This window comes from Lepidochelys kempii, chromosome 2 (assembly GCF_965140265.1).
Source record: "Lepidochelys kempii isolate rLepKem1 chromosome 2, rLepKem1.hap2, whole genome shotgun sequence".
NCBI lineage: Eukaryota > Metazoa > Chordata > Testudines > Cheloniidae > Lepidochelys > Lepidochelys kempii.
Genome location: NC_133257.1, coordinates 70,047,033 through 70,062,504, shown reverse-complemented (window position 1 = coordinate 70,062,504; position 15,472 = coordinate 70,047,033). Strand labels below are relative to the sequence as shown.

General features: G+C 42.3%; 1 protein-coding gene across 10 annotated transcripts in view; it reads left to right on the top strand.

The window, feature by feature from the left end:
• RGS20 (regulator of G protein signaling 20) overlaps positions 1-14,555 on the top strand; it is a 72,717-nt gene extending 58,162 nt beyond the window's left edge. For 4 of the 10 annotated variants that reach the window (XM_073331161.1, XM_073331159.1, XM_073331160.1 and 1 more), the window contains exons 3-5: positions 10,017-10,103; positions 11,040-11,274; positions 13,103-14,555. In XM_073331161.1, coding sequence (XP_073187262.1) covers positions 10,017-10,103; positions 11,040-11,274; positions 13,103-13,291 — 511 coding nt within the window. In that variant the 3' untranslated portion in view covers positions 13,292-14,555. The other 6 variants (XM_073331166.1, XM_073331162.1, XM_073331163.1 and 3 more) reach the window with 4 other exon arrangements.
• The last annotated feature ends 917 nt before the right edge of the window (positions 14,556-15,472 follow it).

Sequence of the window (15,472 nt, the reverse complement as noted above, 5' to 3'; positions counted from 1 at the left end):
CCAGCATCAGCTGGGTGTGTGTGGCAGGGGGGAAGGCGGGGGCTAAAATGGCGCTTTAAATAAAAAGGTATGTTATTCTTTTCTTAGCACTGCTCTAGGCTGCACGCACATCATGGTAACAATTTCCTTGTTACTAAAGAACTGCTCATGTGCTTGATGTTGTACAAGACAGAACAGTCCAGTCCCAGCACCAAAAAAAGCTTACATTCTAAGGCCTTGTCTACACTAATGGGAAAAGTTGGTCTAAACTATGCAATTTGAGTTACATGAATAGTGTAACTCAAATCAACGTACCTTAGATCTACTTACCGCAGGGTCCACACTACACAATATCGACGGGGGACGCTGTCCCGTCATCTCCCCTTACTCCTGATTTTGTGCTTTAACTTTGAGAAACAAAAAGGGAAATTGTTCATAAGGAATAGAGATAGATGTGAATTAGTGCAGGGTCTCTTTCTATGAGAATGATTATGGCCATGTTTAGTAGTATCGTAAAGAATGAGATTCTGGCAACTGCAGAAAGCTTTTTAAGCCACCAGATCTTCATATGCTTTGCCCATTAAAGGCATTACATATTAATGCTAAACAACAGTAATAACCAACTGCAGGTAGTTGTAACATTGAACTACTTTCACCCATGGCTTTCTGGGTTGCTAGAAATGGCCAAATTAAAATTATTCCTCTAGAATAGAGAAGACGGAAAGAGGTGCAATGAAAGAGTGTAAGGTAGGTTCAAAACTATCAGTCAATGAGGTTCTTATTTACTATGAGAAATCTCATTGGCTGTTAGAGTATCTACCTGACAGAATATCCAGATTTGCATTTAAGGTCCAGGCCCACTAAAATAGAATAACTATATAGAGAGGATCACTACAGAGCTTTGGGACATTTGGTTCCTGGAAGATGTCATAAGAACAGGTTAAAAATTAACTTGTATAGGGACAGTTCCTGCAAGATGGAGAACTCCCAGTGGGAGCTGAGCACCTAGCAGGCAGAAGACAGCACTACCTATATTTAGTTTTTCACTTACTACAGCCTTTTGCTTTCTTGACTAAACATGAGGCTGCCATCCCCTTATTCATTCCAGGAATTCATATTTTAGTAGTGTGTCAGTCAGTCTTATCACAAACTAAAATAGCCATCCCTTTTCTCCTTGATAAGTCATTTGTCACACTATAGTGGTATCTTACCATACCTTTAGTGATGATGATAGTTTTTCCTGAGTGAATCTGCAACACTGTACCAAATTGATGGAACTGCATGTGGCCATGATCCCACTCCACCCATTCACTTTTAAGATCCACTCTTTGTGGACAGAATAAATCTCTCTTGCTGTGCAGATTTGCAAGACTGAAGACTGCATCCTTGAAGCTTCTTTACCTCCACATTCAGATAAAAGTAGGCAAACTTCTGGGTCCAAAAATAAAGTGGCCAACCTGTATAGAAAATGGTTAGTTACTGTAACTGTGATTTTTTGATATGTGATGCAGACATGTATTCCACGTAAGTGTGTGCATGCCCAGAGAATTTTGCCTAGCAATACCCATAGAGGAGCAATGTTTGTGCCTCATGGCCATAGCCCCTCCCTTGGCTATATGAGGTGGTACCGCCCCGACCCCCCTCAGTTTCTTCGCATCAAATGCCCAGAGACTAGACTCTGATGCAGAGGGCATGGAGGGTGGGTCATGGAATACACATCTGCATCACATCTTGAAGAACCACAGTTACAGTAGGTAGCCATTTCTTCTTCTTTGAGTAGATGCAGCTGTGTATTTCACTTAGGTGACTCACAGACAGAACTCTGGGTGGCTGGGCTCAGTCTACCTAAACACGGTTTGCAAGACCTCCCTACCAAAACCTGCATCCACCCTGGAAGCTGTGGTGATGACATATTAGTTCATAAATGTATGTATGGACAACCATATGGCAGCCCTGCATATGTCCAATATTGAGATGTCACTCAGGAACTCTACTGACGTAGCTTGTGCTCTCTTAGAATGAGCTCATACCTATTGAGGAGGCATAGCTGAAGTTGTTTCATATGCAGTCTTGGTACAGGATCTTACCCATTTAGAGATAGTCTGTGAAGAGACTGCTTGCTTCTTCATAGGATCTGCATATGACACAAACAGGCAAGGCAAAACATGAAACACCTTAGTCCTGTCCAGATAGGCGGCTAGACATCGCTTGACATCTAATGAGATGAATGTGGAATAGGAAATAACAGAGGTAAATATACTGCCTGGTTCAAATGAAACTGAGAGACCACTTTAAACAAAAATTTGGGATGTGGTCATAAAGTCACTTTGTCTTCAGATAATTGTGTATAAGGAGGCTCTGCCATCAGAACCTGCAACTCTCACACTCACCTTGCAGATGTTATTACTCCACTTTCCACAACAGCGGAAAGGGACAAAATGCCAGAGGCTCAAATGGAGGTCCCATTAAATCTGCTAGGACTGTGTTAAAGTCTCACAGAGGAACTGGCTGTCAGACCGGAGGATGAAGAAACCATTTTAAGAATCTTGTTACCATGGCAATGGAGAAGACTGATCTTCCCTGAATGCTCCAGCATGTTGATATGCAGTGAGCACTCCTGCTCTGACCACAGACCTTCAACTTTCAGCAACCCCACATGTGCTCCCCAAGCCATCAGAGAAGCATCAGTGACAAGAGATCTGGTTGGTAACCACTGGACACCCTGGCAAACCTTCTCTGGATACATCCACCACTGCAAGGAGTCCAGGACCAGTTGAGAAAGATGGCGGCGAAGAGTCAGATGGTAAATAGTCCTGAGTCACATTTGGAGAGGCCGAAGGCACAGCCTTGCAAACTGGACCACCTGCATGCAAACTGACATGTGGCCCAAGAGCCTCAGGCACATTTGAACTGTCATGGAAAGCTGAGACCGGAGACTGAGGTAAAGATGGTGAATTACCTGAAAATGGCCAGTTGGCAGAAATGTTCTCAAACTCGTAGAATGTACTAGGGCCCTAGTGAACTCTATTTTCTGAGTGAGAACCATGCTTGACTTCCCAATGTTTAGGATGAGACCCAGACGGCTGAGGGAGTGCAGTATAATGTCAATGTGAGAAAGAACTTCCTCTCTGGACCTGTCACTCAGTAACCAGTCATCCAGGTATGGGAAGATATGGATTTCTTTCTTTCTGAGATATGCTGTCATGACAACCATGCATTTGGACAGAAGAGAATCCGAATGGAAGCACTGTATACTGAAAATGGTGCTCTGCTGTGACAAATCAAAGAAATTTTCTGTGGCCTGGCAAAATCGCCACATGAAAGTAGGCATCCTGAAGGTTCAGAGCAACAAACCAATTGTTCTGAGACAACGTGGGGATGATAGTCAATAGAGTGATCATTTGGAACCTCATGTATCTGATATTTTTGTTGACACCGTAAAGGTTGAGAATGGGTCTTAACCCTCCCCTGGGTTTGGGCACCAGAAAGTATCAGGAATAGCACCTATGATTCCAGTGTTCTGGTGGAACTCCTCCCCCACTCCCAAAGCCAGTAGACCACAAACCTGCTTGAGGAGCAATATCTTGTGAGAGGGGTCCCTGAAGAGGGGCAGGAAGGGATGGTGGGAAACTGGATTGCATAGCTTGATCTGACAGTGCTTAGGACCCAGCTGCCTGTGATCAAGCCCCAAGTATTGTAGAAATGGGCCAGCCTGTCCCCAAACGGAGGGAATGGGGAGAACAGAGCAATGACTGGAACACTGTTCTGAGCCAAGGAGTCAAAATGGGTACTTGCAGGACTCGTGTGGACCGACCAAACCCCAGACCTGACTTTCTCCTCCTATGGGAGCTATGCCCTTTTCTGGGATAGTCCCACCGTCTTGTGGGGAAGGAAAGGCTGCCCAAATGTGCACCGTGGACAGCTGCTGCTACTGTTGATCACCGTAGTGGTACCTCTGCACTGCTGATGTATACACCCCCAAGGACCAGAAGGTAGCCCTAGAGCCCTTGAAGTAGTTCAGAGTCTCATCCATCTTGGCTGAAAATAGTGCTTGGTCATCGAAGGGTAAATTCTCTATGGCCTGCTGCACATGGGGAGCAATGCCTGAATTCCGCAGCCAGGAAATCCTTCTCATGGTTATCACCGAGGCCATCACTCTGGCCAAAAGTATCTGCAATGTCCAGCATGGACTGCAACAGTGTCTTAGCCACCAAGCAGCCTCTAGTGACAAATGACTGACATTCCTCGCTCGCGGCTTCGGGCAGCTGATCTGCAAACTTAGACATAGCCACCCAGTTCACAAAGTTGTACTGGGACAGCAATGTCTGCTGGTTAGCAATCCACAAGGAAGAGGAGGTGTAAATATTCTTGCCCATCAGGTCCACTCATTCAGAGTCCTTATCCTCGGGATGGGTCTTAAAGCTGCCCTGCTGGGCTCTTATTCTCTACGGTTATGACCCCGGAATCTGGGCACAGATGTGAGTAAAAACGTTCACACCCCTGCACCAGAATGAAGTAGCAGGTTCTCCATGTGCTTTGCTGCAGGTGGTGCCAAAGCCAGTGTGCTCCAGAGGACCTCAGCAGGCTCAAGGACTACATTATTAATAGAGAGGGCTACTCTCCCAGGGACAGATGGCTGCAGAATATCCACTAACCTATGGGCGTTCTCCTGCAGGAACGCCACTTGAATTCCAGGGATGCAACCAAGTGCTGCAAAAGGTCTTGGTATGCCTGAAATCCTCCTGTACTAAAGGAGAGGAAGAGCCAGGCACTGTGGAATTGTCCAAGGATGAAGATGAAGCAGTTAACTGTGCCAGAGCTGGATCCTGTCCCAGGACTGATGAACCTACACGGGACAACTCTGGAGGCTCTTTCAGGGGAAAGATCACCAGTGCCTGGGCCTGTGACAGATCGACAGTCACCACCACAGACTTGCTCGGTGAGCTCACCTTCAAGCGAGATGAGGAGTGGGCCTCCACGACTGAGGATTGTCCTGTGGATTCCATGGAAGTCACTGGTACATATAAGGCATTGATGGCCTGTAGACACTAGGCCAGGGGCTGCCGTCCCAACAGTGAGATGAGTGCCAATCCTGGTACCCATAGCGCTCCATGAACAGCCCCCTATGAGGGTCAAGCAATGGAAAGTGAGAGGAGGAAGATCCCAACCTGGACGCTGAAGAGTTCCAGGCTACAGGCAATAAAGGTGGAGCCAGCCCTGAGGGTGCAAGCAACCGGTCCAACTTGTGTATAACCCAGACTAAAGAGGGAAAGCTTGGCTGACAGTGGAAACCGTATTGGCAGCATGGAGCCAGAAGCGGTGCCAGAAGCGGCACTGACCCCAAAGTTGGCAGTGGTACTGAGGTAACTGATGGTGCCGAAGTGGAGGGTGGTGAGTGCCACCACAGTAACATCAGCAGCACCAGTTGCAGCGGTGCCAAAGACAGTCCTGGTGTCAGGCAGGTCCCTGGTGCTGAGCCCAGCAACAGCCCCACTTCCACTGACTGTGAAAGGGAAACAGCAGGGTATGGTGCAGACAGACCCACAGGGTCAGCAGCCCGCCCATCCAATGGGGCTATAAAGGATGCAGCCTGGACCAAGGGTGACGTTGGGACAGAAAGTTAGAGGTCTGTTGCTGCCTGATATGCCGCTGACACAGAAACACCCAGTGCCGGCATTGCCCTCATTGATCCTGGTTTCAGTGGATGCCCCAGGGCTGGAACCAGAGTCAACAAGATGGTATCTTTGCCCTCCTTGCACAAGAGCAGTTGGGGAGCGGTTGATAGGACCTGCTCTGTCCCGTGCGCCAGCATTTGACCCATGCTGATCTGTGCTCCTTCTGGAGGAAGGAGACAAGTCCCCATGTGACCTGAAGCAGCTTCAGTCGGTCCTGTCAACCTTTTCCTCAAGGCACTCGACAGGGAATAACTCCTTTGGACAAGTTGCCAGCTCCAGGAAACAAAGTGGCAGCTCTCTCAGAACTCAAAGGTGACCTCCAATTTGACAAGGGCCTTGGTGCCAAAGCAGGCCACATGGCCTGTTAGAGCAAGTGCTGCTTCAGATGAAGATCCCTCACCACCCTCGTCCATTTGGTGAACAATCTGCAAATCAACCACTGCTCCTTGATGTGGGCTTCACCTGGACACAACAAGCACCAGCTGGGGGGATCATTATTGGCGATCGCTCCCCCACATGATGGAATGTTTGAACCCTGGCGAGGGCGTCACCAGGGAAATATTTAAACTACAGCTAACACTAAATCTAACTAACACTGCCCCAACTATATACAACTAGAAAAGTCACTAAAAATAGAGGGATGATGAGGTGAAAACCACACAGAACTCTGACTCCAGCCATGGGGCAGTAAGAAGGAACTGAGGGGGTCAGGGCAGAACCACCTCATATAGCCAGAGAAGGGGCTATGGCCACGAGGCGCAAGCATCGCCCTGCTACTGATACTACTAGGCAAAATGCTCTGGCTCGTGTGTTCTGGACACACACACACCTAAGCAGAATACATGGCTGCATCTAGTGAAGAAGTAATTCTCTGTTGCACCAATTTACTTCAACCTACAAAAGGACTTTGGTGCATGTATAAAGCATTAACTGAGCAACTCTAATTATTATAAATGGGAATTGTGCTGTTAATATTTTATGTCAAACTGAGAAAATAACCTATAAAAATCATTTTTTGTGTTTGCACAGCACCTGACTTCAGAACATAAGTATATTGGCTATCAAATCAATCCACCTGCAATCAGCGAAAAGGAGTCCAGAAATTATATCAAGTTATCAGAGGATATGGAAATATTTTAACACTTACTTTTTATACTTAATATTTTTTCAACTTTTACATCGTGGTAGTGCCTAGAGGCCAACCAGGTTGGGGATCCATTGGGCGAGGTCCTTTATAGCATAGTATAATAAATGACAGCAAAAGGAAGTTTCAATACAATCCCCCTGTTCAACTGGTCGCAGGGTGCTTTGGGAAGGATTTTCAATGCCTCATGGGGCAGGCACAGCATCACACGATGCAGGTTTCCCAATCCCAATTCCATGGGCATCCTACTACATTGCCATCTGCTTTTCAACTTAAGTGGGGGAGGTGCAGGTGAGGGCAGAGTGCGTGACAGGGTGTGTGTGAGGAGGGGGGAAAGAGTGTGTTTCGTGGGACAGAGAGTGTCAGCATACTGTCTTGTAACTTCAGACAGTGGCAGGAAGCAATCAGCCCTGAGGCATGGGGAGTGGGAAACCCCGCCACCAGCCCCAGCTCTCTGCACAGCAATCTCTCTGAAGGGGAAGGGTGCATGCCTTCAGGGCAGCCAGCTGAGTTCAAAACAATGAGCAGAGCGGACACTTGAGGGATTATGGGATACTTCCGGAGGCCAATTGATTGCTTTCTGCCCTGTAATGTGTTTACACTGCTAATACAGCACGGAGCCTCTGGGCTGTAAGGCTTACGACTCTTGTCTAGGTGGTTTTTTTGCAATGCTGCAACTGAGGAGTTTCAGAGCACAAAGTGGCTTGGCAGTGTGTATACCTCAGGAGTTACACCACAGAAAGCTGCTTTACTGTGCAGTAACTTGCCAGCGTAGACAATTTCACAAGGAAGACCCTTTTGAGAGACATTTGGATCTGGTCCTAAGAAAACTCTACCAACTGAATAATTTCCACAGCCCACTGACTAAATGAGCCTCCAACTTCCAGTGTATGACAGCTGTGAAACACTGGTAAGATCAAAGACTCAAGGATGGTTTTAACCCATAGATGAATACATAATAAGATACACCCATAACTATAGCTTGCCCAAGAAAAAGGAAATAAAAGCACTTCTTGAACACTGACTTAATGGATTAATATAAACTTCACTTCCCATTATTTCCTTTGAATTGTTGATAACTACTCCTCCTCCGCTCTTTTATCTGATACTCTGTCAGGCACCGGAAAAAGCAGCATAAGTGTTAAAATGCTACAAAGCAAGCTATTTACTCAATGGGGTGTTGAAATTACTCAATTTTGATGACACTTAAAATTCCTATTGGCATTTAAGAATAGCCTGGGAACTGGGTGCAGGCTACAAACAAAGCAGATTTTCTCTGCCTTAAAATCACTTATAATTTTCTGAGAACTGTTTTATAGTAACAAGGAAGGGGAAACAAACTGCAATTAAATGTTCTATTTATAATCCCTATTCACAAAATGTCTTTCCTCAAAATAGCTCAAGTGCTTTCCACTGAAAAATTATGAATAGAAACAAAAATAACAGTCCACATGAGTCATGTGGCTGAGAAGCAGAGACTTCACTATTCATGGCCCTTTGAATACTAGAATGAGAATGAACCATTATGGGACCAGGAAATGAGTCCCAATGCCTGGATGCCCAAAGTGTGTGATGCAGTTATAACTTAAGTCACAGACTTGTTATCCTTTTGGAGCCTGCGATAGATGGAGCTATGTAAATAGTTTGTTCTCTCTGCTTTGCACTTTTACATTTTTTGGGAGTCTTCTTATCTGCAGGCATAACTACCATTTTGTGAGGCGTAGTAAATATTGCATATTACGAAGGAGGCAGAATGTTAGCCTATGGAGACATTTATTCTTGTGTCTCCTTCCGTCTAAAATATGTCACGCTGAAGCATATTCTGTTTATGGAAAACATAACTTTAAAAAAAAAACAGGGTCAATGGTCACTATTAGGTCCTCTGTCCCCCCCCCCCCCCAGACTCCTCTTTAAATCATCTTGAGACAGGGGATAAGGTGATATTATAGTTCTTTTATAATTATGCTGCTCGCTTCCTTTATAGCTCAGTGATTTGAAGGCATTACACAAAATGAGCTGCAGTGAGTAGTGTGACCAACTGTACTTGACTTGATTCAAGCAAAGGTTCTCCACTTTTCACTGTGTGGACTACTTTGTAGGAGACAAAGCATCTCTCCTCCTTCCCAATCTTCACCTGCACTGCTTGGTCTTTAACATTTTTAAATTCTACAGACCTGCAGGGAGGTGTCCCCACACTATAGACAAATGCTTGAGGGAGGAAAAGGTTAGAACTAATTCAGGTAGCAAAGTTGGAGGTAAGATACGTCATAAGTTTAAAAGGAAGTGAGCAAATGAAATAGGTGAACCTAAGTGATAACCATACCTTTCTTTCATATAATGGAGCTAAAGATAAACCAAGAAAATTATTTCAATTTTTTCTCCAGAAATTCTATGAAGCTCCCTGGTTTGTCAGGTGTAGTAAGAGCCTGGAAATCCAGTTACACTATGGATAGTACCTTACAATTTATTTGGTGCTGTTTTCTCCTGACAAATCCAAAAGTGCTTTTTACAGACAAAGAGAGAATGAGATCAGTTTATTCCCCTCCCCTATAAGACAGAATAGGAAAATACACAAGCTTTGGAAGTTTTAGGTCTAGAAACAAGGATAGGTTCTCTAACTGAATGCACTGGGGAATTTAAGTGAGCTACTACACTGGAATTTGACCAGGAACAGGACTTGCCACCTGCTTCCACTGAAAGGTGCTGAGAGAGCTTTTAATGAGCCTAGGTGGGGAGACTTTGGCATGTATTTAAGCCTCATATTAATCCTGCAAATACTGAGTTTAATGCTTATTACCATGAACAGTCCCAGTTACAATGCTGGCCACACTATGTCAAGACTTTTAAGCATAGTCTTTATTACCATGAGTAGCCCCACTCAGAGAGCTGCTCCACAATGCTAGAGCTACTCAGTGTTTTCTGGATTGCACCTTACATTTTGAAGCATTATACCAAACTCCCTCTTTTGTGCTGAGAAACTACACTGGATAACCAAATTCTCCAGGCAACTGGAGTAGCTTTGTTAAGGTGGCTGGATTTACACCAATGTAAAACTAGTGCACTAGGGGAATCATGAAATAAAAGGGTACAGGTAATTTCTATCCATTTTAGGTAAGGTAAACCAAGTGTGTGTAAAATATTAAATATCAACAATTTGATGTTGTTTCAAGCTCTTCCTTGTATAAACTTGACTGAGTTATCTTTTTGCTACCTTGCAGTCTTACTGTTAGGAATCAAGATGAAGAGAGAACAAGGAGGACTTCCCATGAACTCAGAGCAGAGAGTATTCCAAACTGTGAGGAAAGGTATCCTTTCTTTGAGCATTTATATATGTAACAGCTAAATCTGCAAGACAAATGGTTTGAAATGCACAAATGACTCCCCTGCTGCCATCCATGCACCTTCTGTTTAAATTCAATTCTCAGCCATCTCTAGCTGAATGTTACTAACATTCTCACTCTAACCTTTCATTAATTCATGGCCTGATCCAAAGCCCATTCTTTAAAAAAATTCTATATCGGGATAGCTTACACTGTATGGTGGTACAATAGCAACAACATAGTAAAGACGGAATCTCCCATTCTCCTACAAGTCTAATTTTTTCCTCCCTTATTTCCATAACTTTTATGAAAAACTTAACCAACCCAATTGGTAGTTCCCAGCTTTAAATAAGGAGGAATAAACAAGGGAGAATATAGATCCTATCACTAGTCAGGCAACTAATTAACTTTTACTATCCTTTCCTGGGTGCTCAGATGCTATGATAAGGGCCTATACAAACCAGCACAGGAGAGTAGCTTTGATGGTAACAGCTATAAACGTATTAATGTCTTGGCCTTCACTGTATGCATATTTCTACCATAATGGTGACACTGACTAACCAAAAAGACAACTGTGCATTTGAAACCTAGAAAACATGTTCAGGGGTTGCATAAAGGTTTTTTGTTGTACGTTAACTTCACGCATTTCTTTAAAATAAAGCTAGTGTAAGTCATCAGAACATTTTCACATGTGATCATTTTCATTGATCACATTTTATCTTCCACAATCCTCTGATCCTTAAGTTTACTAGAGCTTCACAGCAGGGTGATAATATTGAGTATCAGTTAACAGTTCAACCTACCATGCATTAGACTCATGTAAAGCTCACTTTTTTCTTTCAGTGAGAGCAAATGCCTTGTCTAGTGACTGAATGTTGAGTAACTAGCATCAATATCTCCTTTTCCATTCTCTCATTCAAGTCCCACTCCTACTCTTGAAGAAGTAAATGCCTGGGCTCAGTCATTTGACAAGTTAATGATCACTCCAGCGGGCAGAAATGCTTTCCGGGAGTTCCTCCGAACAGAATTCAGTGAAGAGAACATGCTTTTCTGGATGGCCTGTGAGGAGTTAAAGCAGGAATCCAACAAGAGTGTCATAGAAGAAAAAGCAAGGTTAATCTATGAAGATTATATTTCTATCCTTTCTCCAAAAGAGGTGTGTGTCCCTCCACAGCTCATTCTTTAATTCTGCATTGCACAGTGGGTTGTAACATAAATAAAGACAAAGACAGCTAAACCAAGGGATACAGGTCTTATGACATTCATTGCTAATAATTAGGCTTGGCAGAATTTGATTTTTGTTTATAACTGAGATAATATCTATTTTAAACTTAATTTTTCTTTACATTTTCACATTTATGCAACATTATGGGTTTTAAGCATTTTTTCAATTTTTATCCATTTACAATTTCACAGTTGCAGGAAATTATGTCAGGGTCAGACAATTATTTAATGATGGCAGACCCTGGGGTTCAAAAAGCTAAAGCTTTAGAACTATTAAAATACACAATGTCAACATACACATCAAAATAGACAAAGTACATTTCCTTAAATGACAGATTTCAGAGTAGCAGCCGTGTTAGTCTGTATTCGCAAAAAGAAAAGGAGTACTTGTGGCACCTTAGAGACTAACCAATGTATTTGAGCATAAGCTTTCGTGAGCTACAGCTCACTTCATTCCCCACTGTATTTTCCCACTGAATGCATCCGATGAAGTGAGCTGTAGCTCACGAAAGCTTATGCTCAAATAATTTCCTTAAATACAGCTCTAAATTGTCAAGCAGCATTTTTCTTACTTTGCCTATCTGTAACTTTAGATCATCAGATGGAAATTTTGGTTTGTGTGAACAGTGAAATTGATGCTTATCTACATTTACTGATAAAAATCTAATCCTTCCAAGCCTACCTATAATGGAGACTTAGAAAGTGAAGGCATCAAGGTGCCATGGTTGAAACTATCCTCCATCTTTCCAGTTAACAGACAAAGAAGCAGATGTAGTATTATAAAGCACGGATGTTAGACACCTGTAATTCTTAGGCATAATAGGGCAAAGAGCATTGTCCTTGCTTAAATAACCAAACAAGCTAGGTTTTTAATCTTAGCATAAAAAAAGAAATGGGAGACCTTAAAATGTTTAAAACCTTTCGCTGTAATTTGCTATGAAATATAAAGGAATTGCTCAAATATAATCTGTTTTAAGAACTACTGCTATACAGCAAAAATTAACAAAGCTATCTACCAGTCTGATATTGGCAAATATTTCATACACTGAACATTACACTACAACAAGGTTGAGTTTGTTTAGTTGGTTTCTTGTTATAAAGGACTATAAACTCAAATATCAGTCAAAAGCTTATTAGCCACAGTGGTGGAAAAAGCACTACTTGTGTACAGACACAAGCACTACTGAAATCTAGTAGCTGTTAACACAATATCTTTGAGACTGCCACCTCACTGAAATTTAACTTTTCACAATATTGCTCACATATGGAACCATTATACAACTATTTGCAATTCATGTCTAATTCTGCCTGCTCTTTAGTAAAGGGATTTGCTTAAACAACATTTCTACAGGTTGCAGCTTCCTTCTGGTTAATTCTGCTGCTATGAATTCAGCCTCAGACAACACTTATTCCCAAGAAAACAAAAGCGAGTCACACAAAATTAAAAATTCACTGCACTATGAAGCAGAAAGAGCAAAAATTCCAGCTGTATCATCAGAATTTAGCACAAATATGATTTCAGACTGTATGGTTTAAAGTAAGGCTGTCTTTGAGAGAGGATTCCACTACTCAAGGAGATAATTGCATCCGAAGTTGGAAGTGATAATTCTCTCTGCCTGTGTATATCTGAGACCCTTTACACTTTGTCTGAGGGGTGAAGATTGAAATGAAAAACCAAAAAATCCACTTTTTTAAGTGGGTAGAGCTGGAAAAGTGTGCACGCTATTACCAATGTCAACGAATGCTTTTTTAATACACAGGTCAGCCTGGACTCCAGAGTAAGGGAAGTTATCAACCGAAATATGCTGGAACCATCACAACATACTTTTGATGATGCACAGCTCCAGATTTACACCTTAATGCATAGAGACTCCTACCCACGGTTTATGAACTCTGCTATTTATAAGGATTTGCTTCAGTCCTTATCTGAGAAATCCATCAAAGCATAGTATTTTTTATTAATGTATTTATTTTAAAAAAGCAGAAATGGAACTCTGGGCTACATCAACCAACAGGGAATTTAGAGTTAATAGGATATCTACCTGAAAATAACTCAGGCATATTTTAATATGGACTGTCAACGTTTTAACCTGCAGAGGGCTCTGACACCACAAGCTAACTGCAGCCTCTGATCAACTTAAGTGACACTTTGCAAAGGAGAATGTGGAGATAGTTAGATGTTAAAAAAGTCATATTTTTACAATAGCAGAATGTAGTTGGACATGAACTTATAGGAGAAGTTAAAGTTACCACTCTGGAAAGAAAGAACTCTCCAATTTATTTTTTTAAACAGTTAGTTATGACTGCTCTCACCCCTCCCTCCCCCGCCCCCCATTGTGCAGCCACAGTAGAAATAGTTGTGCTGTTGATACTTGGGCTACACTAGACTGAAGCCTCACATTTTCTAATAGTACAGCCTGGCCACTACGGACGAAGTAGAGATAGCGTTTGTCTTGGAGTGGCTACCTGATACATATAAGCAATGTGCTCATGGCAATGAAATAGAACCACCTCAAGTTTATGGAAGCTAGTGGGCTGGAATAATACTGCCTATAAAATTCTCTTATTGAGAAGTGTTATTGTACTATCAGAGTCTGCTGAAAACATTTTTAAGTTCATACTGTTCATGTTTATAAAAGCTGAAGAATTTAGGAGAGGGAAGCTTCTGGGCATTTATAATTGTAAATAAAGCACAAGAATTCTCATGTGGTGTTCTCTTCACTGCAAAGGCAGATGCAAATAATGGTAATTAGTATTTCAGTATTTAGTCCCTAGAGCTCTGCAGTAGCAGCCATTTGATGTGTTCACAGACATTGAAAATCCTAAATTACAGGCCAGATTGTTTGGGGGTTGCTTACTTCTGAGGTGATATTCATATACTTCATACAAAAGCAAGTTAAAACAAGCTTCCAGGGATATGGCATTAATTCAGGCTCAGAAAGTCTCAAAGCAAAGCAGTATTCTTCCACAAGCTTCCTACATGCATTTCTGGTATTCCTAATATATTGCACTTGTATGTGCAGACTAGTGCTTTTTGCCAAGCCTCATACCTATTACCATATGGCATTTCAGTACGCCCCCAAATTAGTTATCATAGCTAAAGCTAGGAAGAAGTTAAAACAAATTTCCTTTAAGTACCGATTTATAGATCCATTTTTACGGAGTTGCTTAATCTATAGTAATTAAGCCAAAATACACTGTAGTTTAATGTAATTCCACTACATACATTTTAGTTTACTGTAGAATTCCCTTCAGTGATAGTTTCCTATGTATTGATTTGAATGAATGCAGACAGATATGAAGCAGAAGGGTGGTGAGTGAAAAATCACCTCTTTAAAAGGGATTCATACAGGTAGTTTTGCATTGCTTTTTCTATGAAAGCTATTGTATTCTTTCTCCAGCCTATCAGCAGTTCTCCCATCTGGGCACTATGATACAAACACTAAACGCCTTCTCACTGGGGGAAAATTCAGGCATGTGCTAATTTCCTTGCTTGTTCAATGCACCATGCAGGAGATATGTTTTGCTCTTTCAGTGTTAATCCCATTAAAAATGAGTTTTGCTGCTACTCAGTAGCGAGGGAGAAGACCTGATATAAGGTAAGTTGTAAGCAACAGCTGTGGCTAAATAGTTTCCATCATCTATTTCTATAAAAAACACAACATTTAGCATGTCAGTTTGAAAAAAAAATGATTTAAGCAACATTTAACAAGTAACACTGCAAAACAGTGCTGCCAGCTGACTCAGTTAAAAAGAAAAGAGCTCTTCTAGGTCACTGGTTAAAATCTGGTCCAAGTCAAAATCTGGTGACTGCCAGTTGTTACTAAAATACATTTGGAAGCTGGTTATGTCAAATTAGAGATCTCAGTCCAGTTCATTGACATATCCAGAGCACAAGACAACAGTCACATTAATAGTTTCAGTTTACACTGCATATTAACTGGCATGCTGGCTAGTAGTCTCAGCGCTTGCCAAAGATCAAAATAGGCATGTTGGTGAGGTAGCACTAGGAGAACTTGGACTATCAGTGACTATGCTGTACTTATGTATTAATTTGGTTGTGTCAGGCCTTTGAGAAGCACCAAGCTGACAAAAGAAGTTAAACTAGATCACTTTCAGCTTGCTAGAGA